Source organism: Lygodium microphyllum, chromosome 4 (assembly GCF_053477565.2).
Source record: "Lygodium microphyllum isolate KBCC chromosome 4, Lygodium_microphyllum_v1.1.10, whole genome shotgun sequence".
Lineage (NCBI taxonomy): Eukaryota > Viridiplantae > Streptophyta > Polypodiopsida > Schizaeales > Lygodiaceae > Lygodium > Lygodium microphyllum.
Window position 1 is genome coordinate 102968014 of NC_141138.1, and position 26031 is coordinate 102994044.

General features: G+C 45.5%; 1 protein-coding gene across 6 annotated transcripts in view; it reads right to left on the bottom strand.

The window, feature by feature from the left end:
* LOC148037409 (uncharacterized) overlaps positions 1-26031 on the bottom strand; it is a 162509-nt gene that overhangs the window by 45027 nt on the left and 91451 nt on the right. Inside the window, exon 1 of one of the 6 annotated variants that reach the window (XM_087676325.1) lies at positions 25153-25623. The exons of the other annotated variants lie outside the window; for them this stretch is intronic. Within the exon in view, the coding sequence (XP_087532451.1) occupies positions 25153-25188 (36 nt within the window). The 5' untranslated portion in view covers positions 25189-25623. Of the gene's footprint in view, positions 1-25152; positions 25624-26031 lie in introns of those variants that run through there. 6 annotated transcript variants of the gene reach the window in all.

Consider the following 26031-nt stretch of genomic DNA (forward strand, 5'->3'; position numbering starts at 1 on the left):
GGGTACCCTTTGGGTGTTGATGTTCCCCCAAAGCAGCTTCTACAGTGGATTTCTCAGAAACTGGCGGCTAAGTTTCTGTATTGGAAGTCTCAGGCCTGGCCCTTCCATGTTCGCCTCAAAGTAGCCCAAAAAATTATGTTGCCAATGCTCACATATTTCTTGCCATTGCTGCCCTGGACTACTACGACTCTGAATGCCCTTACTCAGTCTATTCGTTTCATGCTATGGAATAAGGATTCCTTGCATGCAGGTATTTCCTGGATTTCGTGGTCGCATGCATGCACCCCCAAACGCATGGGTGGAGGGGCTATTTTAGATGCCCAAACTCACATGCTGGCACTCCGTTGGTCTCTTTTCCGCACCATGTGCTCGGATCATCATCCGTGGGTCGTTATAGCCCGTTATTTCCTTGAGGATCATGGGCTTCTACATGGCAATACCCAAATCCGGAGTTCTTGGTGGCATGCTCTTAATGCTGATTCGCAGTTCTCCAGTTCTTCTTCATCGCTGCTTACCCATTTGGTATGTTCCTGGAAACTGGTCCTCCGGAAGGCTCAGTGGCATCCAGCGGAGGATCGCTTAGCTACTAATTCTTTTCAATTGGAATTGCTAGCAGTCTCGCGGTTACTTTCATGGGAAGGTAAGCACGAACTTCGACCACAATTCAACCGGATGGCACGTTTGGGCTTAACTTCAGTCGCAGATGCCACCCTTGCCAGTCGCAATGTGCTAATATCGTTTTGTACAACTAGGAGGCTTTTCAGGATCCCTCGTGGATATAGACATTTATGGGAACAGCTTTTGATGGTACTCCAGAGCAGATAACCCTTTCCTGCCCTTGCTTCGGATCATCCCTGGCAGGATTGGGACTTTGAAAGCCGGCTGAATTTAGGCAGAGCTTCCGCTAACCAGGTGTATCATCATCTGATTAAAGATCATCAATGGCTGGTTAATAAAGTGAATACTCTATGGGGATTGCGTAAATACCGGTCATGGTGAAGGGCAACTGTGATGGAGGGCTGGTTGAACAAGACACCCTTCAAATATAAGGTCTTTCTTTGGAGGGCGATGATTGGTGGTCTTCCGCTTGCTTCAGCTCTTTCCAAGCGACAAATCTCCAACGGCAACTGTTTCTTTTGCACCACCAGTGTGGAATCCGCCGGTCACCGATTTATTTCTTGGCCCATCGCTAAGAAAATCTAGTCATTCTTGTCAGCCGTTTGGCGAGCAGTGGTTGGTTTCTCGCTACGCCCCTTTGATTGGGTTTTTGTGCAGCCCAAATACCCCACTCCGGCACAGCCACATATGAAGCTCGTGTATCACTTTCTTTGATATTGGGGCTGTTGGCATAACTAGACCATTCGGAATGCTTTTCTTTTTGATTCCGCCTATAATGTTCAGCGGCATATTGCTAGGCTTAAGGGTCTCTTGTATTGGCAGCTAGATCTTCTCCAGCATTCTGACATGCTCTCTAGGGAGGACTTACGTCCCTGGCATATGGCAATTTCCTCTGCGTCTTTGCCATGACTTTGTAACTCTTAGTACTGGAACCTTTTCACATGATGACTTAGTGTCATCATGTATCTTGTAATCAAGTAAACTTGTACTTTTTTCGTAATTAATACAATTACCTTTTACGAAAAAAGAGAGAGAGAGAGAGAGAGCATTTTTAAAAAAGTAATAGGCATAAGGGGCAGATCTGAGAATGAAGTTTTGGAGGAACTGAGGGCAGATTGCTGTAGTTTCATCAGCCATGGAGAGAACTTCGTCGTCTCTGACTCATGTATGGAGGTAGAGCTTGCTCCCTCTGATCAACTCTCTCTCTATTCTCAAAGGAAATGCTTTGCATGATGGGTTGATTCCATCAAGGTACAGTTCTGTGTTTTCTTTGCACTTCTGTTGAGGCAAGAGCCTCACTGTCCAGGTTCAGGAGCAGCTCTTGGCTTCTCCAATGCACAAATTAAAAGGGATGTTGTTCTGGACATGCTGCACAATAAGAACAGTGAATTCAGAGATCTACAGACTGCAATTCTGCACATGAATCATTGAGTTTTGGTTGCAGAAAATGCTGGATATGCTGGACAGTAAGAACAGTGAATTCAGAGATCTGCAGACTGCAGACTGCAATTCTGCACATGAATCATAATGTTGGATATGCTGGACATTAAAAATAGTGAATTCAGAGATCTGCAGACTGCAATTCTGCACATGAATCATTGAGTTTTGGTCACAGAAAATGCTTTCCTAAAAGGGATGTTGTTCTAGGCATGCTCGACAATAAGAACAGTGAATTCAGAGATCTGCAGACTGCAATTCTGCACATAAATCATTGAGTTATGGCTACAGAAAATGCTTTCCTAAAAGGGATGTTGTTCTGGTCATGCTGTACTGTCCTTATGCAGCTGGGATTTACTAAGAAAAGATGAAAACCAACGGTTCTCGGGTTATGTATTTTGAAACATTTCATTTTTGTAACTTTCCATCTTTTAATTGATAAAGAAATACCAAGAGGGGCGCTGGTCTTTGGGGCCAATCTAGTGTTGAGCAAGGGAGTGAGGTCTCTGTTTTTGTGTGTGTGAAAAGACTAGGTATTAATTGAAGAAACTACCGCTTTATGTGAGTCATACACCGGTTTCAAGTCACCTACCGATCATCTTGGCCAGAGCTTTACAAGCCACTGACAAACAGGGTGATCGGTGTCCACTGGGATAGCTCCAACCGGACTCCCCCTTTGGGGACCAGACTGATAAGACCTGCCGATAGACTGCCTAGTATCTGTCCTAAGCTGAAGATCTCTTGAAAGGCTAGTAGTAGGGGGTCCTTCACCACCTCCCAATAGGTAGTGAAGAAGGCCTTGGAAAGACCATCCTCTCTCGGGCATTCCAGTCCGTCCTATGCATAGAAAGCCTCCTCTAATTCCTTCTCTGTGAAGGGGTCTAGGAGAGAGCGTCCAATCTCCTCTGTGACGAGGGACAGAATGTGGTCCCAGACCTGTTGTCTACAACGCTGTCCTCTAGCTGAGACTGCCTCATGCTGAAAAAGATGTCTGTAGTAGTCAGTGGCAATCTTCAACACCTCATCTAGGGGCTAGAGTGAATCCTCCCATACTATTCACCGAGGCTGCAAATCTAATCTCCTGAGGTACAAGGCTGATGCATCTAAAAAAAATCCCTGCACATCATGTCCCCCTTCCGCGCCCAAAAGGCTATTGAGATACGGAAGGAAAACTCCAAGCGCCTATCCTCGAGACCGGTGAGGGCTGCCCGTGCACGCACCTCCTATGCGTGGAGAGTGGGATCCCCTAATGCCTCCTAGAGTAGTCTCTGCGTGGCTGCTAGGTTTCGCCGGAGTGCTCTCTCTTGCTTCCAACTCTGCTGCCTAGCCTGTAGGGCTGCCTCCTAGCAGATCCTGCTCGACTCGGCTAGGACCTCTACAACCTCCTCTGCAATCCAGTCCCTCCTATCCCACTCGCTAGTCCAGAGCTGCTCAATCTGCCTCCTCACCTCCTCCCTCCTGTAGATCAAGTTAGGGATCCGACAGGATTGCTTGTCAAGGGCTGAAACTAGAGCATCAAGTGTAAGGAGAACCAGGAAGTGATCAGACAAAGTGGTGCCAGCCAACTGCCCTACCTGGCCTCTGCGAGAGCACCCCCTCTCTCCCACATAGAACCTGTCCAGCCACTCCAGAAGAGCTCTGCCCAGCCGCCTGTATCCCCAAGAGAAGTCCAGCGACCTCTCCCTCCTGTGGAAAGCTGGGTCCCGCCAAGCATCACGTGCTCCTACTGCGAGAAGGAAGACCTCCCATGCCTCCTGCTCCTCCCCTGCTTTACCTTGGTAATCTCTGCCTCTTCCCTGTTGATTCTCTAAGGCCTCCAGGTTGTTGAAGTCTCCTCCAACAATCCAAGAGTCCACCTCTGGGAGTCTTGCTATGATCTCCACCCAAAACCTACTGCATGCCCTAACCTCAGTAGGGGCATAAACATTGAGGACTCCAAGGCATGAGTCCCCAATATCCAATCTAATCCATAAGACCCTCCCTGCCACAATCCTCCCGTGGACAATAGAGGTGTATGCGCCTCCACTCTTACCGTGGGCACTGATGGAGTACTCCTAGTAGGTGTGTGAACTGCCTGGGAATACCTTCCCTACCCGATGGGCCTGGGCGGAGGTGAGCTTGCGCTCCTGCAAAAGTAAGATATCAATCCGTCTGGCAAGGACAGGCTACAATTGCTGCCAAACAATCAACTTCCTAGAACCACATGCCCCACTATAGTGGAGACTATTCACATTCCAAGATGCTAGATGTAGACTCATAGGGAAACCTGTGAATAACCGAACATGCATCTGTTCGGTGTGAAAGCTACTGATAAAGAAGAAGAGCTATGGGGCATGCAAATACGCTTTTCCGCAAGCCTGGAAGGTGAACTCCATTCCCCCATGGTGGCCCTGGGGCGGGACCAAGGGGGTAATAGATGCTCTAGGCGACACCACCAGTGCATCTATTAGCCAGGCTAAGAGGCGTGACTCTATACATTTGTAGAAACAGGTGGCCTGTGCCAAGGGTCCCTCAATCACATCCATCGGTGCTCTCCACTGTGGAGGGGCTCGAAAAATAGCGCTCAGATGTGGGACCTTGGCTCCAACCGACCAGTTAATGTCCATCATGCAACATGGCCACTACTGGGAAAAAAGTGCTAATACTCCTCCTCCCATCCACTAGGAGATGTGGTCTGCCACCTGGCCCTTCACCTCCTCTATCTGTGTCATTGTCTAGTCTCCTAAATGAGAGGTTTGAAGGAAGAAAGCATAGTTTGGTCCATCTGGTGGTGCTAGTAAATGGACCTTGCCGCTCCTTGACTTGCGGACCATGAAGGTCCCCACCTTCAGAGGTAGTGGAAACTCTTCACGCTCCGCAACTCTCCAGTAGGACCATGGACCACTGTAGAAAAACTCCTATGGTAGCAGTTGCGCCTGTCTCAGGAAAGTGTGATGGGCAACAGGGACAGATGAGCTAGTGGTTTGTGGTGGTGGTGGTGGATGAGCTAGTGGTTTGTGGTGGTGGACAGATGAGCTAGTGGTTTGTGGTTTGTCTCAGGAAAGTGTGATGGATCCATGCGTAGGGGATTGCTTGCAATGCCTCCATGGGTGGTGGTGGAGGTCTGTGATCTTCCTGGGTGGGACGCGAGCTAGGAGGGGGGCGGGCTGCGGGGTGCTCTGTCGAGGGTCTATCGTTCTCCTTCCTGCTCTCTAGTACCGTGGCTATGTTTGAGGGGCTCATTGAGGCCCCCCCTACCGTCTCCCTCTTTGTTGTTGCTGGACCCGTGTAAAGCCATCAGCGTCCACCTGCAGGCCTGTCGGCGGAGCCACCTTGGCTCCAAAGCGCGTGCAATCTGCTACCACATGCCCAAAGTCATGGCATCGCACGCACTACCCTGGCTACCCAGTCATAATAATCTGCTGCTTGAAGAAGCGTCTACATGCCTCAATCTCCAGAAACTTTGATATGTTCTTTGTATCTTTCACAACCACCCGTACCTTTGGGACTCCTCCGACTGTAACTGCATCCGTGATAGAGACAAGAAGAATTGTGCCAGACACCCGTCCAAAGTCCTCCATTAACTGACGATACTCTACTACCAATCCAGGGAATAATAAGGTGACCGAGTGTCTAAGAAACCTGTTGTGGAGCGCAAAATCCTCCACTGTGAAGCCACTATACTAGGAAACCATATAGATGACCCCCTTCGTAAAGGCATAAGGTGAGCTATCCACTAGCTCACGGGCTATGTCCGCATAGGTGAGTCAAACCATGAAGATCCCTTGACCCATGAGAATTGCCTCTGCAATCTACGTTGTGCCAATGCACAGCGTGGAGTGAAGCCAATCCCGAAGTTGGATCCTAGATGGGGAGTGTCCTACGACCTAACCAAAGATCGTTGTTTCTTTCAGTTCCAGCTCTGTGGCACGAACGGCTAAGAGTTGTTCCTCTCAGAGAGGACGATGTGCAAGGTGCTTGACTAGGGGGCATTCACAGAAATGCACCGGCGTCTGACCAGAGGTTTCCATTGCGCATCCCTGTTGAGAACCTACCAATCAAGCTTCTATGCTACCGGAGGGGGGAATATTGTTGCAGATGGAGGGAGCAACTGGGGGGGAAAGGGAGGGGGTGGTCGAAGGAGATCGAGAGGTAGCTTGAAACAGAGAAAAGGTCGTGTGGTAGGTGGGTGGCGGTGGCGAGGAGGCAGACTTTCAGGTTTTTTAGGCAGGGGAGGGGGGGCACAGTTCGCCGCGGAAATATAGATGGAGGCTTGGAGCAGCGCAGGGGGCCTTGTAGAATGGGGATGCACGGGAGTTGGTGGTGGTAGCAACGGGGGGGGGGGAGGCAGGTGGAGGTCCCAGGGCATGGGAGGCGGGCAGCGCTGGGGCTGACAGCAAGCAGTGGGTGTGATGACGGCAGGCAATAGTAGGTTACGACAGGTGGGGTGCGATGGTAGCAGAAGCAGCTTGTCGGAAGGGAACCAAGATATTAGCTCCTCTTTACATCGTTAATCCAAGAGTATGTCAATATAGAATCAACTTAAAGACAGATGCTAGACCTATTATGTAGAAGCAGTATCGTATGAATCCGTATTATGCTAAACAAGTGAAAGAAGAGATAGACAAACTTCTTAGAGTTGGCTTTATCAAGCCTCTGAATGAAGTGACTTGGTTGTCACCTATTGTAATGGTGCTAAAAAAGAATGGCAAGATACAGGTTTGTGTGGATTATAGAAAATTGAATGCAGCAACAATAACTGATCCATTTACAAATTCTTTATTGGATGATATAGCAAGCCATGAGATCTATAGTTTTTTGGATGGTTTCTCTTAATATAATCAGATCCGAATGCATTCAGATGATATGGATAAGACAACCTTTAAAATGAAATGGGGAGCATTTGTAAGTATTGTTATGAATTTTGGTTTAAAGAATGGACCACCCAAATTTCAAGGTGCATTACAACGGAATGGGGAGCATTTGTAAGTACTATTATGAATTTTGTTTTAAAGAATGGACCACCCGAATTTCAAGGTGCAACTCATAAAACATTTGATCCATATCTTACATCTTTTATCATGGTTTTCATAGATGACTTCTATGTATTTGGCAAGAAAGCTGATCATTTGCAGCATCTTAGGCTGTGTTTTGAAAGATGCCATCAATTTGGGATGTCACTTAACCCGTTTGAATCAGTTTTTTGCTGGTAAAAGAGTTCTTTTGGGTCATATTATTTCAGAGGAAGGTATGGCTATTGACTTAAAAAAAATTGAAGCGATTTAGAAGGTTGTTCTCCCTACAATAGTTCAAGAAGTAATATGCATTGTGGGGCAAGTGAAATGGCACAGTAGGTATTTGCAGTATTTAGCTCATATCTGTCCTCCACTTACATTGCTTGCTAAGAAAGGAGTTCGATTTGTCTGGAGGCATGACCAAGACAAAGCTTTTGATATATTGAAGAAGATGTTGGTAGTAGTACCAATTTTACAACCTCCGCAGTGGCATATTCCATTCCATGTCTTTGTTGATGCATCTGACATTGCGATGGTTGCAATTCTGATGCAGGAAAGAGTTGCATGCTAGTTTAGACCTATGCAAGTAGAAGGCTTACAACAGCTGAGAAGAATTATATAGTAACAAAAAGGGAAGCTCTCAAAATTATATTTGCATTGTAGAAGTTTAGACATTACCTATGGGGGAATCAAGTAATTTTTCATGTGGATCATCAAGCTTTATTATATCTCATGAATAAGCCATAGCTTATAGGAAGATTGGCAAGGTGGGTACTTCTTTTGCAAGAGTTTGACTACAAAATAGTGCATACACCAGGTAAAGAGCATGTGGTAGAGCTGATTTTTTTAGTAGAATTGAGTCAATGAACCCTGTACTAGGGGTAAATGATCAATTGCTTGATGGAGAGCTGTTCAGTGTTCAGGTGAATCAATTCAATTCCTTCTATGATCAAATGTTGAATTTTTTGCTTCATGGAGTGATGCTTGAAGACTTGTCAAGAGATCACCGTAGAAGGTTGGCATTGCAGAGCAGACACTTTTAGGTTATTATGGGAGTGCTCTATAGGAGGGGCATTTACAATGTGTTAAGGAGATATGTTACTCTTGAAGAACAACCCACTGTTCTGCATGAGGCACATGCGGGACTGACAAGAGGTCATTTTTCCGGTGAGATTACCAGCAAGAAGATTCTTCAGGCTGGTTTGTGGTGGCCAACTATACTTAAAGATGCTCATCAATATGCAAAAGAGTGCATTTTTTGTACGGAAGGAAGATCAACCTCAATCTCCGGACAGGGTGCAAGATCATCCTATTTTGCCTCTAGAGCCTTTTCAAAAGTGGGGTATTGATTTTGTGGGCCCTATCAAGCCAGCTACATGTTAGAGCCAAAATCAGTATATTTTGGTATGTACGGATTACTGTACAAAGTGGGTTGAAGCTAAAGCTTTGCGGGACAATAAGGTAGCAAGTGTGGCACAATTTCTCTATTCTAATATAATGCCTCAGTTTGGTTGCCCCATGGAGTTGGTAAGTAACCGTGGTAAGCGTTTTCTGAATGAAGTAATTAAGGAGTTCACTTCTAAACATATGATTTTGCATAAGAAATCCACACCTTATCACCCTCAAGCAAATGGGCAAGCCGAGAGTTTCAACAAGATCTTGCTTCGGATTTAACATTGTGGTCTTTTCATACAACATATAAGGTTTGAACAAGTTTGACTCCGTTCAAGTTAGTTGATGGACTTGAAGCAGTGGTACCCATGGAGTTTCTGATTCCTAGCTTAAGAGTGGCAGTTACTCATAGATTATGTCTTGAAGAGTCAATTCATGACAAGTTGCAAAAGTTGATGGAGCTTGAAGAATATCAGATTATAGCCCATTACCTTTCAGGAGTGGTGCAGTCAAGGAGACAGGCGTGGGTAAACCGACACATTAAGAAGAAGATAATTAAGGAGGGAGATCTTGTCATGGTCTATAATTCAAAGCTTGGAAAGCATCCGGGAAAGTTGAAGTTGCGGTATACTGGTCCTTATGAGGTTGTCAAAGAGGTGGGCCAAGGGACTTTTGTGTTGGCTACTCTGTAGGGTGAAATAATCAAGCCAGTAATAAATGGGTTTAGACTAAGGAGGTTGGTATAACCAAATTATGATGATTTACCTCATGAAGTTCAAGAGAAATCCAGAGTTGTAGTCAATTCGGTTCAATCTTCTACAGTTTTGCCTCATAGAGCACGCAGTGGGGTTTTGCCTCATAGAGCAATTTATGATTCTCTCACTTGTCTATCAGTTTGCATTGATTGATTTCTTAAATGGAGTACCATCATGTCATTGTGATATGTTTGCTGATGTTATTATCCTTCAAATTTTTTTTAGTCCTGACAAGGAAGCTACTCAAGCGTTTATGGTGCTCTATGAGGTGTCGGGTATTGTGGAAGCATTAACAGTCTTGTTGCAAGCATTATGGCACCTCATGAAGTGGAGGTATTATTTAATACTAAGGCTTGAACATAGAAATTTTCCATATGGTGGATGTATAGTCAAAGTTTTTCCACAAGTAATAATGACTTGAAAAAGTATCATCATAGAATTGATGGATTGTGCTTTGAAAGAACTTTTAACCTTTAACTATGGACTTGTGCATGATGGCTTCAAAGGGCAATTGACTTCAACTATAGTTCTTCTGATATCGAAACTGTGAGAGGTCATCAAATTTCAGTTCCATGGGGCTAAATTGAAGAGACACAAGACTAATGTCAAACTCATAGTGAGTACATGCTGTAATCAGTATGTTATACACTCTCTTTTCTAGGAGATTCACTCATTGTGATGTAGGAAAAGGGGAAAAAGGGGAAGGCATGGCAAAGAAGCCACGATCCTTGATGCTTGCCTTTGAAGCGCCCATTCAACAGTGCCATTTTTCAAATCCACGCCTTCATCCTCCTTCCTATTTCTCATATATTTTCTTACCCCACATTGTTTTCGACACTTAAAGTGCACCTAAAGAAAAGTTGAAAGCCTGATCTCACACAGTGCACGGAAAAGAGCACCACACACACTGAGTAAACTTAAGTTGAGAATTGTTTGTAAGTAAGAAAGAACTCACTCAGACTTAATAAACTGAATGAGCCCACCAGTAGGACAAGACCCTAAAACTTAGACGGGTAATCGAGAACCCTAAGTGGTAGGACCAAGAGGAAGACGCAACACAAGAGCTAGACGAATTGAAGGTCCGACATCATTGCAGGCGTGAATCTACCCAATTTAATCAACCTCATCGACACCCTGGTGGAACAAGAGACCGCAGATATAGTAGAGACTAGCACGAACCAAAGACGCAACGAAGAGCTCGGTCTAGGGGATTTTCCAGATGAAATCCAACAAATGGTAAACAAATACAATTTGCAAACCCGGATGAACCACCACGATAGGCCATCCGAGGATATCTTAGCGGACCTCGAAGAGGAGAGGAAACAAGGTGGAAAGCTTTGCAAGGCATAGTGGCATAAAATCAGGAACAACAAGCTAGAAGCTTATGACAGAACGTAGAAATGTGAGAGATTCAATGAGTATTAGCCTTAGCAAATAGAAATCGAACAAGACCTGACATAGAGAGAGAGAGAGAGAGAGAGAGAGAGAGAGAGCGCCATAAGGAGACCTTACATTGAGCAAGCTTCTCATGAAGCGACTATTAGATAATACAACCGCAGAGCAAAGCCCAGCAACACTTGCGACCTCCTTGCTCACACGGCTAGGAGTCAACCAAGGCTCCACAAGTCAATCAAAAATCCCAATAGTTGTCAAGTAGCTAGACAAGTACCAGCCAAACAACAATCCATATTGCTTCATAGAGCAATTAGAGCAGGTCTGTGAGCCCAACGGCCTCACTAATCTCGCTCAACCCTCACAAGCTTTCGGTCTATGCTTAGGCGATAAGGGTAGGACCTAGTACACAAGCTTAGATGCTGCAGAGCACAATAATTTCAATAACCTCAGAAATCTCTTTATTAAGAGATTCTCGAAGGCTGGGTACTCGGACAATCTAATAGTGCGGCTAATGAATGTAAATCAAAAAGACAAGGAGGACATATGGGACTACGTTACCCGCGTGCGGAGTCTCTTTACCGACAAGCGAACGACCAACTAAGAGAGTGGTGTCCACCGTCTTTATCAATGGAATACGCAGTGAAGAGCTCTACAAGGCATTAGCAGGCAACTCAAGCTTGCAGCGAGACGCGCTGACTAGGGTCTTTGAAGAGGCTATTCAAGTGGATGACTAGCTCAAGGAGAGAAGCTCCAAGAACTCAAACCGAGACGAGACTAGCTCAAGAACCTCAAAAAGGGAAACCACATCCAGTGAACGATCAGTCCCAAGTAGCCAAGATAAGGGAAAGAGTACTGACCGGGACCAAGAGCTAGCGGAGATGAAGATGAAGCTAGCAAGACTGCAAGAGATGATGAGGAGACTTACGCGCCCACAGGTCCAATGCGTGTGTTGTGGCAGAAACCACCTGCCAGCTGAGTGTCAGGACTCTAGGTCCTGACCATGCGCCAATTGTGGTAGGTTCGGCCACGATGGCATGCATTGCAGATTGCCGAGGAGACTCCCGTACTTGCAACCTTACAACCAACCTTACCTAGGGAATAGGCCGCCAAATTTCTTCGGGAGGGAAGCCCCATTGGCTCTCCCGATACCTAATGACAATAAACCGGCCATTCCTAGGATGGAGATAAATCCCACAGGCATACCCGGGTCACCTGGACCTTTCGTAACCCATCCACCAAGTAGCACTCCAGTCCACTATATGGAGGAGCCGAATGATGACGAGCCCTATGTGAACCCTTACATCTCATACAATGAAGAGGGTAATCCAATCCCCATGGATTATCAACTAATACTAGTGATGGTACTAGATAGAGATAGAGGCAAAGGCTTAGGAGGACAGACCCGAGAGCCGATCACATGTTAGACTTGTGGTCACCCAAGACACATCTCCTCACACTGCCCTAAAAGGGAACAAGCCAATCGAGACAAGGCTGATCTTAGATGCGCTGAGTGTGGAATCACACATCTCTTTGCCGATTGCCCTAGACGAAAGCCATCCACTGGCTTGGCAATCATGCCATCAATCGCGTTAGGGTTGTTTAGTGTTGAAACACTCCACATTGAGGCCATGCCCATCCCATTGCATTTCATGACCCGAACGCAGACAAAGTAGGATGGCATATCATTGCCAGGGCCTAGCAACTTAGATGCAGCCTCAATCAGAAAGAAGAGCCGTAGGCGAAGAAAAAAGAAAACTGATGCAAAGGTTACACTTAAGACCAAGAGCGCCACAACACTACCTGTTGAAAAGAAGGTCACAGACACAGAGGCAGTGACATCTGCTCCAAAGACTGCTGAGAAGGGGAGTGCTAAGGTAGGGGAGTACCCCAACCCCAAGTGCCAACTAGAAGCCATAGAAAAAGTGAAGGAATGGGTGAAACAAGCCCAGGAACACCTAAAGGATGCCAGTTTCGTCTCCACAATCAAAATCGAGAGAGACAACTACACCATAAGCAGTGTCGCTTAGATGGATTTTAAACGCTATGGGCCACTAAATCAACCAAGGCCATTGGCTAAGAAACGCAGAATCAAGAGAGAAGCAAGCAATTAGCAATCTCCTCACAACGCTAGTAACCACTCCAGTAACTCTAAACTTAGGAGACCTACTTAGGCAGCATCCAACGCTATGGAAAGAACTGAAGCAATGGATGGAAGGATCGATAGAGCAAGCTGCTACTAACTTGCACGAGCATGATGCTATGGCGCAGATACGGAGTTTAATATTGCACTCAATGCCCAAGTCCTTGCACGTTAATGCTTTCTGGGAAGGCACAGAGATGCATGCAGTCTTACCAATCCTAGCTCTAGGCAATCGTAGACACGGGGGCAGGAGTTAGTGTGCTTAGCCACGCAATGCTCCAGGCTTGGGATAACCCACATGTCCAAAATGCTAGATTTAATGTCACATTGGCTAACGGAACGAAAGTAAAGCCATTCGGAGTACTAAATAATTGGCCATTGAAGATCACAAGAGTCCAATTCTCCATAGACTTCATAGTCATGAAAGGAGTGGACTACGACATCCTGTTAGGCCGACCCTAGATGCGCAACGCACGAGTCATAGAAGACTGAGGCAACGATCTGGTCTTCCTAGGCAATCAAATGGAAGCGGTAAGAGTAAAGATGGATACTTGGAAGACTACGCCAGTCGACTTAGATGCCATCTCAGCCATGTTGAAGGGCGATGCACAAGTTAGAAAATCGTACGGGCCGCTCACCAAGTATATCCCTTGTCCTAAGGAGGAGAGAGGTTGGATACACATGCTAGCCATGATCAATCTGCCATTCTTGGATAATGAGGAGTATGAGCAAGCCGCTAAGGCAATTGGTAAGCCTAGTGGCACGCCCTCAGTACCACTCTGTACGATGGCTAGGAGCTCGCATAGACAACCCAACCCTATCGTATTCCACGTACCGAACAAGTGAGAACTCCTTGAGATCTTAAAGCATCTGACGAATAAGCTAGTCAGCAACCTAGCTGCTCATCTCAAACCGCTCAAGGATCTCTTGGACGAACACAAGTGGCCGTAGGCCAAGGTTCACAATCTGAACTTGATGTACAATTGGGTCTTAGTCGCCGGTGAAAAGGAAACGCAACGTCAAGACCTAGCTGATGATAAGCAGTCAAACAAGGAAGATTCTGACAATAAGTACAAAGATTGTTGTTCCTTCAATGACGAGAGTGAAGGAACCGTTGATACAATAGAGTATGACAAAAGGACATGTGATTGAACAGATAAGGATAGACTCCAAACCGCAAAAGAAGAACACTTTTAGAATCGAGGGAGGAGTCATGCCCATGGATTGCGATCGCACGTGGTTGGAGCATATAGGAGCAATTGACTATGAGCAAGCAGGCCTAGTCCAACCGAATGACGCACCATTATTCACAATGGATTCACCCTCTGAGCTACGACTGCCAGGAGAGACCCCCTCGTCTAGTGAAGGCGGAGAGTTTAATTCTAAGTCGGAAGTAAGCTCAGACAGTGATCCTAAAATACCTCGACTGCCTAAGACCAGACGCACCAAAGGAGACTTGCCAGTCCACCTAAGGCGCCGAAGGTTGAAGGAAGAACGAAAGAAACAGCCTAAGGAACCACAAGATGAGGAGCAAAGGAAACCGCAATACCTACCGAAACGATTCACGAAGTTTAAGAAAGGCGATAGGGTAGTTGCTAGGAGCCAAACAAAAAGGGCAAGCGAGTGAACCAATAGAAGGACCAGCCAAAGTCAAGGAGGTTAATCTAGCTAAGAAAGGGGAGACGCCTCGACCTTGTTTTTATAGCCGACAACTTGACCAAGGAAGAGGAAGCAAGTCTCATTGCTCTCTTACGGGAGTATATAAGCGTCTTTGCTTGGTCCTTCGATGAGCTAAAAGGGGTAGATCCAAGTATAGTGACTCACAATATACCCATGATGCCTGATGCAACACTGGTCAAGTAGCGACCGTGTCCTATGAATCCCAAGCATGCTCACGCTGTCAAAGAAAAAATCGATAAACTGTTGAGAGTAGGATTCATTTACGAGATTGAGCACACGGACAAGGTCTCACCCATAGCGATCCTACAAAAGAAAAACAAAAAGATCTCAGTGTGTGTCAACTACAAGAAAGTCGACACCACTACCAAGAGAGACAATTACCCATTTCTGTACACTGAGCATATGCTTGAGCAAGTAGCTGGTAAAGAGACCTATAGTTTTCTAGACAGCTCTCAGGGTACAATTAGGTGCAAGTGCATCTTGACAATAGGCACAAGACTGCATTCGCCACTGGGGTGGATCTTTGCCTACATAGTCATGCCCTTTGGGTTGACAAATGCACCAGCCACATTCCAAAGGCTCATGTGTGCCATATTCAAAGACATGCTTAGAAAAGAGTTAGAAGTATTCGTTGATGATCTGTGTGCTCACTCTAATTGGAAGAAGCACCTAGACAAACTTCGAGCGGTCTTTGAACGATGTCGATTGTATCGTCTCTTGTTGAACCCCTTGAAGTGCCAGTTCTGGGTAAAGCATGGATATATCCTAGGGCTCATGGTGTCAAAGAATGGCATTGCCACGGACTTTTTGAAAGTCAAGGTTATTGTCGATCTACCACCACCATCTGATTACAAGGGAGTTCAGTGCTTCCTAGGCCATACGGGGTATTATCAAAGATTTGTACCAAACTATACATTGATTGCTAGACCTCTATACAAGTTGCCGATAATGTTCGAATGGACCAAGGAATACCAGCGTGCATATAAGAAATTGAAAAAGGCTCTAACCACAACACCAATCCTATGAGCCCCTAACTGGAACATAGCCTTCAACATTCACATTGATGATTCGAAGTTTGCCGTGGAAGCTGTGTTGTGCCAACTTGGTGAACACAATCTAGACCATCCAGTGAGCTTTGCTAGCAGACAACTCACGGATACTAAAAAAGAACTACTCAACGACAGAGAGAAAGGGTTTAGCCATGGTGTTTGTTATAAAGAAATTTCGGTATTATCTTTTGGCTACGCCTTTTTCCTTCTTTGTTGACTATGAAACCTTGCTTTATCTCGTAAAAAAAACCTTGCGCCACAGGATGCATTGCTCGATGGTTACTTCTGCTTTTAGAATTTGACTTCTCCGTGGTTGTACGCAAAGGGAGGTAGCATTACATGACTGACCATATGTCTCGCATACCCACTGGAGAAGCCGCTAGACAGGGCATTACGAACGAATTGCCTAACTTAACCTATCTAGCGAACGAGATTTGTTTAGAGCTGACTTGATGCCGTATTGGGCAGATGACGTAGTCCAAGTGCTTGAGCACGGACTGCGTGAAAGATCCATCGAAAAAGCCCGACTTAGACAACTCATCCTTTAAAAAAAACCCTATCAGCTGATAGCAGGCCAACTCTATAGGCTAGAGCAAGACGGGTTGCTACGAAGATGTGTGTGCAAGCATGAAATGCATGATGTACTTGCAGAGGCACACTGGGATTGCAAGAGGACATTTCAACGGAGACACGACAGCCTACAACGTGTTGCAATCTCAACTGTGGTGGCCTACTCTTTTTCAAGATGCAGCACGATTTGTCAAGCACTGTGACGAGTACCAATGGACCAAGATACCTATTCGCAAGGACAAAATGGAGTTAAGTCCAATCATTGCAAAACAACCATTCATCTAGCCATCGGCAACATACCTATAGTCACGGCTTTTTAAACGTATGCAATGTAACGTCGACTACCAGTCACAGCGCATTCATCTAGCCATCGGCAACATACGTATAGTCACGGCTTTCAGCAAGGGCAGCATGGCTCTATCAAAGCCTGCAAAGCTATCAGTAGAGCAACCCACCACCAAGCCTAAGGAGAGGGATTGTAACTCGTCACAACCTGCCAAACCTCAAAGCCAGCAAACCGCTAAAATCAAAGCTAAGGCCCATGCACCACAGATCAAATGGATGCCTAAACATCAAGGGCCGCCACCTAAACACAATCACAACCTCGCAAGGCTAGGAACTCGTATTCGAAACCTAGGAGGCAGAGAAGGAACTATAGGCATCGACGAACGGTCAAGCGGCAATGGGTCCCCAAGATCTTATTGCAAGCGTAAGACTCTTACGAGGGTAATGACTAGATATGGGTACGTAAAGCCAAGATGGCCAAGGGCACTACTCAAATGCCGCTCGCAACCTTGACCACACCAAGCCACGTGACAAAAAAAGCCCCAATGCCACATACGACTCAAGCTACGAAGCCCATAGAGCCTCAAATGCATAAGCTAACAGAGACTAAACAAGTCTATCGACCAAAACCGCAACCTGCTACTTACACACTGCCTCAACCTAGTCTTGCTAGTATTCCTAAAACCTCACCAGTGTCTAGTAGCGCGACATCCGTATCACAAGCCAAGCTGAGTACACCAATGACTCAACCACGCCATCAAGAACAACCAAAGCCGCAAGCATCAGCTACTGAATTATCTAGTTCCATCAAACCCCAACCACCTGTAGGCCTTAGACCTTCTTACGAGCGGAGATCAATTCTAACTTTGGCCACGGACTTCGTTGAAAATACAGGGGATGACTTGGTTGCCTACCTTTGACGGTTGGACGCCACATTTACCACACTTGCTAAAAGCTATGATCAACTAGACCTAGATCTTTTGGAGGAGCCTTTAGCAATGGAGATACGTAAGCTACCTTGCTCATGGGAGGAATTCGAATTCATATTTGTTAAGGCTCCCCAAGCAATCGAGGAATTAATTGCCATCGAGATATCCCGAGAACACGCACGAAAACAACGCCTCATTACGTCTTATGACAAGAGCTTAGTCCTTGCCACCAACCAAGAAATTGAGGACTTGACGCAGCTTGCTGACAACGACTCCTCTCTCTTGAGGAAATGGTATGCTCTCCGACTTCAATGGGAGCTAGAGAGCTACCAAATCATGACTAATGCTAAGCAACGCCGTGCCATCAAAACCTCAGAGTATGACCCCACTTATGTAGCTCCAACCTCCTATCGTAACCGACCCCTAGAAGAACACCTCCTAACCCACCCGTATTTAGATCGAATTCTGACAGAGGAGTTACATATTGCCAATCGAATAGACTCCGGTGACTTCCTCATGGATGTTCTCATCTACATCACTCAAGTAGACATCCGTCCTTTCAACATGGACTGCTATGCTAATCTAGAATACAATCTGAACTTCTATGCTTAGCTCATGCGAAAGTAAAACACTGAGAGCATGCGTTGAATGTCCTTGGCCTCTCAAACCTTAATCCTAGGAAGGATTCTTCTCAATTCCAAAGGGGAGGAGGTAAGGTGAATCAAACATGTAAGGTGAATGAAACATGCAAGGAAAAAAGCCTCAATCAATGTCCAAAAGCGGAAAAGAGTGGATGAAAATCAACTTGTGATTGAGAAAAAGTGTCATACATTTTTTGGAATAAATGGACTGCTTGGAGGAAATTTCTCTTTTTGTACTTAAGCATTTTATTCTTTCCATAAAAGCATGATCAATTCCTGCTTACCTTTCAGTAAGAAATTATCTTAAGGACACTAATGGTGAACTATGGTATCATGGCAGAGACTCAAAATCGCAGCACAGCAAAATTGAGCCCATCGGCTTCGATTCACGGAAGAAGAAAGGGAAAGGTACCACATCTCCCTTGAGAACCGTGCCTACAACCGGCTAAAGTTTAGAACTATCCACAACATTGAAGAAGTCATGGCCAAGGAGGAGGCTGCCAAAAGAGTCCTAGAACAGTGTAATCTGGAAAAATACGTCGAGAAATTTGGGCAGGAGACCAACTACACCAAATGGGTAGAGTTCTTGAGAACCTACAATCCTGATAGAGAATGTGGCACCGTGACAGTTGGAAGAGGAGAAGGAGCCAAGCACGTACACATCCAAATCAGTAAGGCCTTGGTGGAGAAGGCACTACGGCTGGAACCCAAGGTGGAAAGGAGACCGAAAAGAGATGTCTATACCATGTTGAACATGAAGAAAGACCAGGTTCTGATCAATGATGGCATCAGCATTCAAGACATCCCCAACCCAAAGATAAGGCTCCAAGCAAAGGTCATCCACTCCATGTTCTCCAACCAAAGGTATAATTTGCTCATGCACAGAATCAACGTGCCCATGTTAGAGAGCTTGGCAGCCCACTCACTGGATGAGGTTGATTGGAATGGGCATGTGAGAAAGACGATCAACCAATCAGCCAAGGCATTGGCCCTCGGAGCCAGGCCGGCAAGTGGAGAATCCCCAACATCAAAAGGTGGAGCTGAAAGAAAGAAACCATCATCAAAAGCCTCGTTCATTGGATATGGGGGAGTTCTGACGGCTCTTATCCAAAAGGCAGTGAAAGAGACGCAAATTGCTGAAGAAGAAGGGGTCAACGAGACACCAGAAAGGTCACCTCCCCACCATGAACGAGAGCAATCCAGTGAAAGAACAGTAAGTGACGAAGAGGAGGAAAAGGAAACACAATCTAGCCGCGGAAGGGCCAAGAAAGCAAAGTAAAAGACTGCACAAGAGAAACAAAAAGAAGAAAGCAGGAAAAAGGAGAATGCAAACTTAGAAAATGCTAAGAAAGAATCTAAGAAAGCAGAGGAAGAAAGAAAAAAGAAAGAAACGGAGGAGTCAAAGGGGTTAAAATAAGAATCAAAGAGAACCGAACAAGACAGGAGGAGGAAGGCACCTAAAAAATTGGAAGGATTGAGAAGGAAGGAAGAAGAGAACATCGCACTAGCAATGCACATGCCAATAGAACAGCAGTGCAGCCAGGACGAGCTGGGTGCTATAAGCCACCATGAGATGAAGGCCCAGTCTCAAGTGCCCAAGTTCTAGAGATCACGCCCCCCCCCCCCCCGATGAAAAAAGGCAAGAGCAAGGGCCCAATTGATCCCATCCCTACTCTCCTAGTGCCCACCACCACCCCTACAACCACAACCACCCAAGGCTCCACGCCTAAGGTTGATGCTAGCAACATGTTGGCCTGGGTGCAATTCTCGGTTAATAAAGAAATGGCCCAAGAGACACGTGAAGATACCCCTATAGCAAGAACCAAGCGATTGGCAGCAACAGACGCCGAGTTGAGACAGGACCCTAAGAGGCAAAGGGTGGAAACCTCCATGACCTCCATTCCCACAACAATGACGCCACCTACAAACATGATGAGTACGTCCAAGAGCTTCTCTCGTAGTTAGAGAAAACAAAGGAGGATAAGAAGGTAGCAGTGGCTGATTTAGAGCCGAAAAGGAGTCCATGGTAGCATTCCAATTAGAGAAGACCTACCAAGTAGCTATGTGCCAGAAAGAAATACATGAGCTAAAGGTAAAGCTCGAAGCTAAGGAAGGTGAAGAAGGAAAGTGGGAGGCAAGGCTAGTTGAGGAGAAACACGGCCTAGTGAGGATGCAGCAATCCATCGGCTGGCAAGGTTGTATGAAGAACTGCAAGAAGAAATGAAGAATGTCCAAGACGCCATCTCTTGGCTCGAAGCAACACGAGAGGAAAGGGCACGCAGGTATCAAAAGAAGAGAGAAATTTTTAAAAAGGAGGCAACCTTGGGACAAGAGGAGCAAAAGAGATTGGAGAGAGAGATTGAAGAGCGAGAGCAACGGCTCATAATCCTAGTGCAAAGCCAAGGGGAGAGCCTTGAAGAAATAAAAAAGAGAGCAGAAGATTGGGCTAATCATAATGAAAAAAGAGTCAAGGACTTGGCGCACCGTCTGGCCCGTGTGGTGGAAGGAGATAAAGTGTTAGTAGAGAGCAAGGTAGAGGCCGCTCAAGTGAGCCTAGAGACCCAACAATGCGCCTTCCTTAACACAATCCTAGATATCACTCAAACAGAAGAAGAGGAGGCCATTGAACGATTGAAGAGGAAGTTGGGTATTGCTCGTAGGGCCCTAAGAGCAGGATTGCATATACTGGCGTAGGCAATGGGTGTCAGCCTCAGCCTCAAAGAACAGAGGAGTTATCTACTAAGGGCAAGCTTGACCCCACAAGAAGTGGATGCCCTAGGGTTTGCCAAGGAAGCACAACAATAGGACAAGTAAGAGGGCGAGACAGGAACAAGTTTTGAGATGGGACCTCAAGAGGAAGAACTCATCGCACTACCCCCTTTCCCTCGACCAGAAGAGCAGCAACAAGTAGACACCTCTGCGGAAAGAAAAGCAGAGCTTAAGAAGAAGAGACAACAGATGGTAGAGCAAGCACAGAGAAGAATGAATGCCTAATCAACAGTAGTGCCAACAGCACCTATCCCACCAAACCAAGATGACTTCCCAGCAAGCTTTAATGCTGAACTCATGATCTGGGAGCAACAAGAGACTATTCGTGAGCCCTTCGACTTTAATTTCCGATTTCTTGCCAACCTGCGCAGAGTACTGCCAGTCAAGGCGGTAGAAGTGGTAATTAATATCGAAAGCAAGCTGGGAGACAAATGGATATCCAAGAGGGCACGAAACCCTACCTTATGGGGGACAGAGGACACAAAGTTTTGGCAGAACAAAATTTTTGAAGTACCCAAAGCAGTGAAGGGCTATGAATGCCAACCAACATGGAGAAGACGCATTTTTTATGTAAACATGGATGCCCAGATGGCATTTTGTAACACCCTACCTTTCGAAAGGAATAGCCTGACTTTCATGCCATATCCAAGAAGGGTAGGACTGGATTCTAATCCAAGCATCCACGGCACATATGACTTTCCATGGATCTATAATGCGAATGCTACTAAACCCAAAGAATCCCTAGTCTTCACGTCAAAAGACCTATATGACCCAATAGTCTGCTTCATTGATGAGATCTCTTCTTGCCCCGATCCCGCTTTCATCACAACGTGTAACTACCTTAGATTGCTTAGAATACTACTGAAGCAAGATCCGACACCACAAGAACATCACCTCCCAACACTCTTTTTTTATCCCAATGGCATAGATAGTTGCGCTATGGCTAAATTAATGATACGAGCTACTCTACTCCCCTCATTTTGCTTAGCCCTCTTAGAACATACGAATGATAGCTGCTTCACCCGCTACAATCACCCATTTTTTTCCACCACCACTCTCTAAGTACGTCTAAACCTCAAGGGATACATGCAGAGTTGGAAACTCCTTGAAAAATCTCTTAAGCCCCCAAAACAACCCTCTCACGACTCGGATGACAAAGACTAGCTTCTAGTCATGTTTATGTAATTCAAATAATAATAATAATAACAATAATAATAATAATAAATGAAAAAACAAGGGAAAAGAAAAAAAAAAGAAAATCACAAGAAAAGCAATCAAATCACCTCATTGCACGTAGGCCACAGCCATTGCACCTAGGGATTCTCAAGTTAGGTGCGTCTGGTGGCTTCGGTCGGCCGGCTCCGCCCCTAACCTCCTAGCCCATTTTGATTCCCCACATCACACTTAGGGCACATCAAGGGCAGGACATACTTAGGGAGGTCATACTCGCCTATGGTTAGACCTGTCTCCCTAAGCCGTACCCACTACACCTTCCTTATGCACGAATTGGGTCCTCAAGTGTAGGACAATACCCAGGCTTGCCTGTGGTCATTGTGACAAACCGGCCATGGATCCATCTGGGGGTAGGGGAGACCCACCCCGTGAAGCCCACGTCATGGGGTATCACCCTCCAATCGGCATACTCACAAGCATGCGGAAGTGTATCACGACATGGCAGGAGGAAACAAGTGAGCTGAGGCTAAAAACGAAGGGCCCCTCTTGAGGGCCCGAGTATATATTGCAACGTGGCACGAAGGCTCGCAAACGTAACACGGCGCGAAACGCGTAAGGCACAAGGTTCACGGGCAAGCGGTTAGCGCTATCAACGTACGTATCCAACTCAACAAGACACCAGACCCAGCTCCCAATTCCACTAGCACGAGCACAACGCACCACACGGTAAGGTAGACACTCCCCCTAGGTAGCGCACTTCTTTTCTTTTCAGGTACAAACAAAGGCGGCAAACCACCAACTTCGAAGGCCCCGTCATCCACTCCAACCATTCTCGGCCTCCACCACCTCAATATTTTGATCAACTTCTCTCCAACGACTAATCCCCAAGAGGCCCGATCATCATCAACTCACCAACCACCCTTCAGATCAGCGAGCCCTCAATATAGACACGCAAGTGCCATGGGACTGGCACTCTTCTAGATTAACCCCAGTTCGAGATGGAGAAAAAAAAGTCCAAGAAAACTCCAAATCATAGCAGAAGAAGCAGGAAGGGAAACGGCCAAAAGCACAAGGGCAACCTCAAAAGCTAAGTCAAAGGCAAAGGCGCATTTTTAAATGCAGGGCCCCTGAAACTCTTGTAAAAGAGCACTAGGCTCCCTCCTGTGCAAATTGTAAAAGGTAGAATGTCATAGGTAAAGGGAAAGGGCAACTAGAAGGGAATGGAAAAAGAGAACCTTGCCACAATGGCCGGTCATGTAAAAAAATGGATGGGTACCCAAAGGGATAAGGGTTTTGTATATAAACTCAAAAAGTGAATGAGAAGCTCATTCTTTGGTGTGTGACTGAAGTGGACTCTTCTTCTTCCCTTCTCCTCTTCTTTTTGCTTGCTTGTGGTACTTCAAAGAGGGAGTGTGAGAGTGTGAGGAAGTGTGTGTGAGGATGAGGGATCTTGGAGAAGAAGCTCTCCATCATCTCCTCTCTTCTTCTTCTCTTCTCTTCTCTTCTCTCGTCTCGTGTGTGGCTATGGAGGATAAAGCTTGGAGGTAAAGGCTTGAGGATGCTTGGGCTCACATTATGAATCCTGGAGCTGCCATCTTGCATGGAGGAGGAGGCTACTCATTCGAGCATTAAAGTAAGCTCACTACACCCCGGTAGGATCAAAGGCGCATCAGCTAGGTGAGAGATAGCCATTTGTGCTCACTTGAAACACTTGAAATAATAAGTAGTCCATGGGTCTGGGCAGTTGAGCATGAGCTCCCTCTACAGTGTTTGTGTCCCACAGTAATAGGGAATGGCCATTTTCTAGCTTTCCATCCCAATTCCATTCCGTAGTTACATCGTCCTACTCACGTCCCCATGTTGGAGCCCCCTCTTGTGGTGATAGGAAATGACAATTCTTGCCCCCATCCCTGTCCCCAAAGCGTGTGCCATGTTACTGTGTTGTGTCCCATATGTTATGGAAGCACTAGACTATGCTCGAGAGACTAGACTAGATGCACGATTTGTTACAAGAATTCTGATTACAAGATAATCCCACGTAGGGACACAAGGTACAAAGATAACTTAACAAGATACGGAAAATTCCACAACCTGGGACCGTAGGTATAGACAACAAGACTCGATTGGATATGAAGGATCCCACAACCCAAGACCATATGTATGGATACAAGATATCAAAAATTACAAGATCTCCCTCAATTGGGATAAACAAGATACAATACGGTACTAGGCAAGATCTTGTACTACGAGATTACAAGGTGACAAGACAACAAGAGTATAATGAAAGACAAGACAAGACTAGATACCATGACTAGACAAGAATTAGAACTAAAACTCGAAGTTACTTACTTGGAGGTCTTGACTCCTTGAGCTCCTAAGACTAGCATTGGCAAGACTGAGAAGCTCTATGGCGAGGCCCTCGTTTTATAGATATGGGCGGCTAAAGATCTTCTAGAATGTTTTATGATGACATCATCGATGATGCAAGCAATGGCATGGCATATCTTCTAGAAGGTTCTATGATGACATGGCAAGCATGGGTTTGCATGGTTGACTCGAGGATGTCCTATTAAGGGTGCATTCGCATGGGGTGTGCATTCATATGGCATGAGCAAGAATTAATGCACGCACTTGATCATGGCATGTTCGTGACACCATAAGCATAAACCCTAATTGGGAGGACCCAAACTTTCTATAAATAGGCATACTGCCCTCCATCCAGTCTTAATCTCATTTTTGCAGCTTACAAGCGCTAGAGTTCGGGTGTCCACACCTTGTACGCAAAGGATATCTTAGCCAAAGCTGTCCACCATTGTCTTCTAGCATCCAGCGTCTGCTTCTCAACCATCCATCACAGATTTGGACTATTTCCAGATATCTCCACATTGCTGATCATCAAGGGAGCTGCTGTCTACCCTCCGGAACTTGTGTTTAACGCTGATTGTAGCAAGAATCCTTGCGTTTTGGCCTGTCCAGCTGTCACCAACAAAAGGCGATCTCATCCAAGGCTCCATTTTGCAATTCTGGCTGCTGCCTGGCCTATTGCTGCCCTACAATGCTGTGTATTTCTGTTTCGATCCTTCTTCAGTTACCACATCATCATCTTGTGCTGCATTTGCGGTTTTCTGCCCATTTGTAACTAATCCAACATCCTATTGCTGAGTTTGCTGTCCTAGACACTTTCAGAGGCTGCCTTGCTAATCTGTCAAAAGTACAACACTCTCTCTATTCCTTTAACACTCAAAGATCAGAAAATTGATATATTCAATCGCAAATCATTCATTCTATCCATTTTTCATTCAAATTTTCATGAAAACAAACATACCCGATTCAGAAAATAATTGAAGATGTTCCACCGCATTTGGGGGTGTTGGTGCTTGCTCCTCCTCTCCCTTCACTTCCAAAAATCTTCAAATCCCTTAATCTTCCACTTCTCCCACTAATATACACTAATCTCCTCTTAATCTTACAGAAATTTCCTATTACTACACTCAAGAATGCAAACCAAGAATGGGATGAGGATGAAAAAGATGGAAGAGAGGATCAAATGCAGCCAAATGATACTGATTTCATGGCCAAAGTCTGCAACAATCTCTCCCAAAGGCCCAAGAAATATGGCGCCCACTTTCTTGTTGTTTCTTCTCTCTTTCTTCAACTCCTCCTTCACTTCATAGTGTGTTTGTTGCATTGAGCATTGTATTTTGTTCAATATTCATTCATTATCTTTCACCATGTTCATTGTCTCTACATTACCCTAACCCTAACTATGTTTCTTTATCAATCTGTGCATTTGTCATATGATTGTTTTTGTGTTTCTTATGGTAGACCATTCCTTTACACATTTTTCCTTATCCATACTAAACGAAGGAACAAATTGAAGCCTTGTCACATGGAGACATTGGTATATATCCATACAAATTTGAGACTTTTTTTCAAGATAAAGGCTAGAGGTTATGAGAAAATGGAGGTCAAGAACTAGAAGAGCCAAATGAGGAGATTTCAGCCATGAATGCAAGCACAAGTTCAAGTGCTAAAGGGTCACATGTTCTGAATGATGCTGATGTTGATGAACAAGATGATGATAATGGTATTGGTGATGATGATGATTATGATTATGAGCAATGAGAGCTCATAAATGGCTTGTCCTTTTTGTTAGAGCTTGCTTCCTTATGACTCATGAGTCTTTTTGTTTCTTGCATATGCC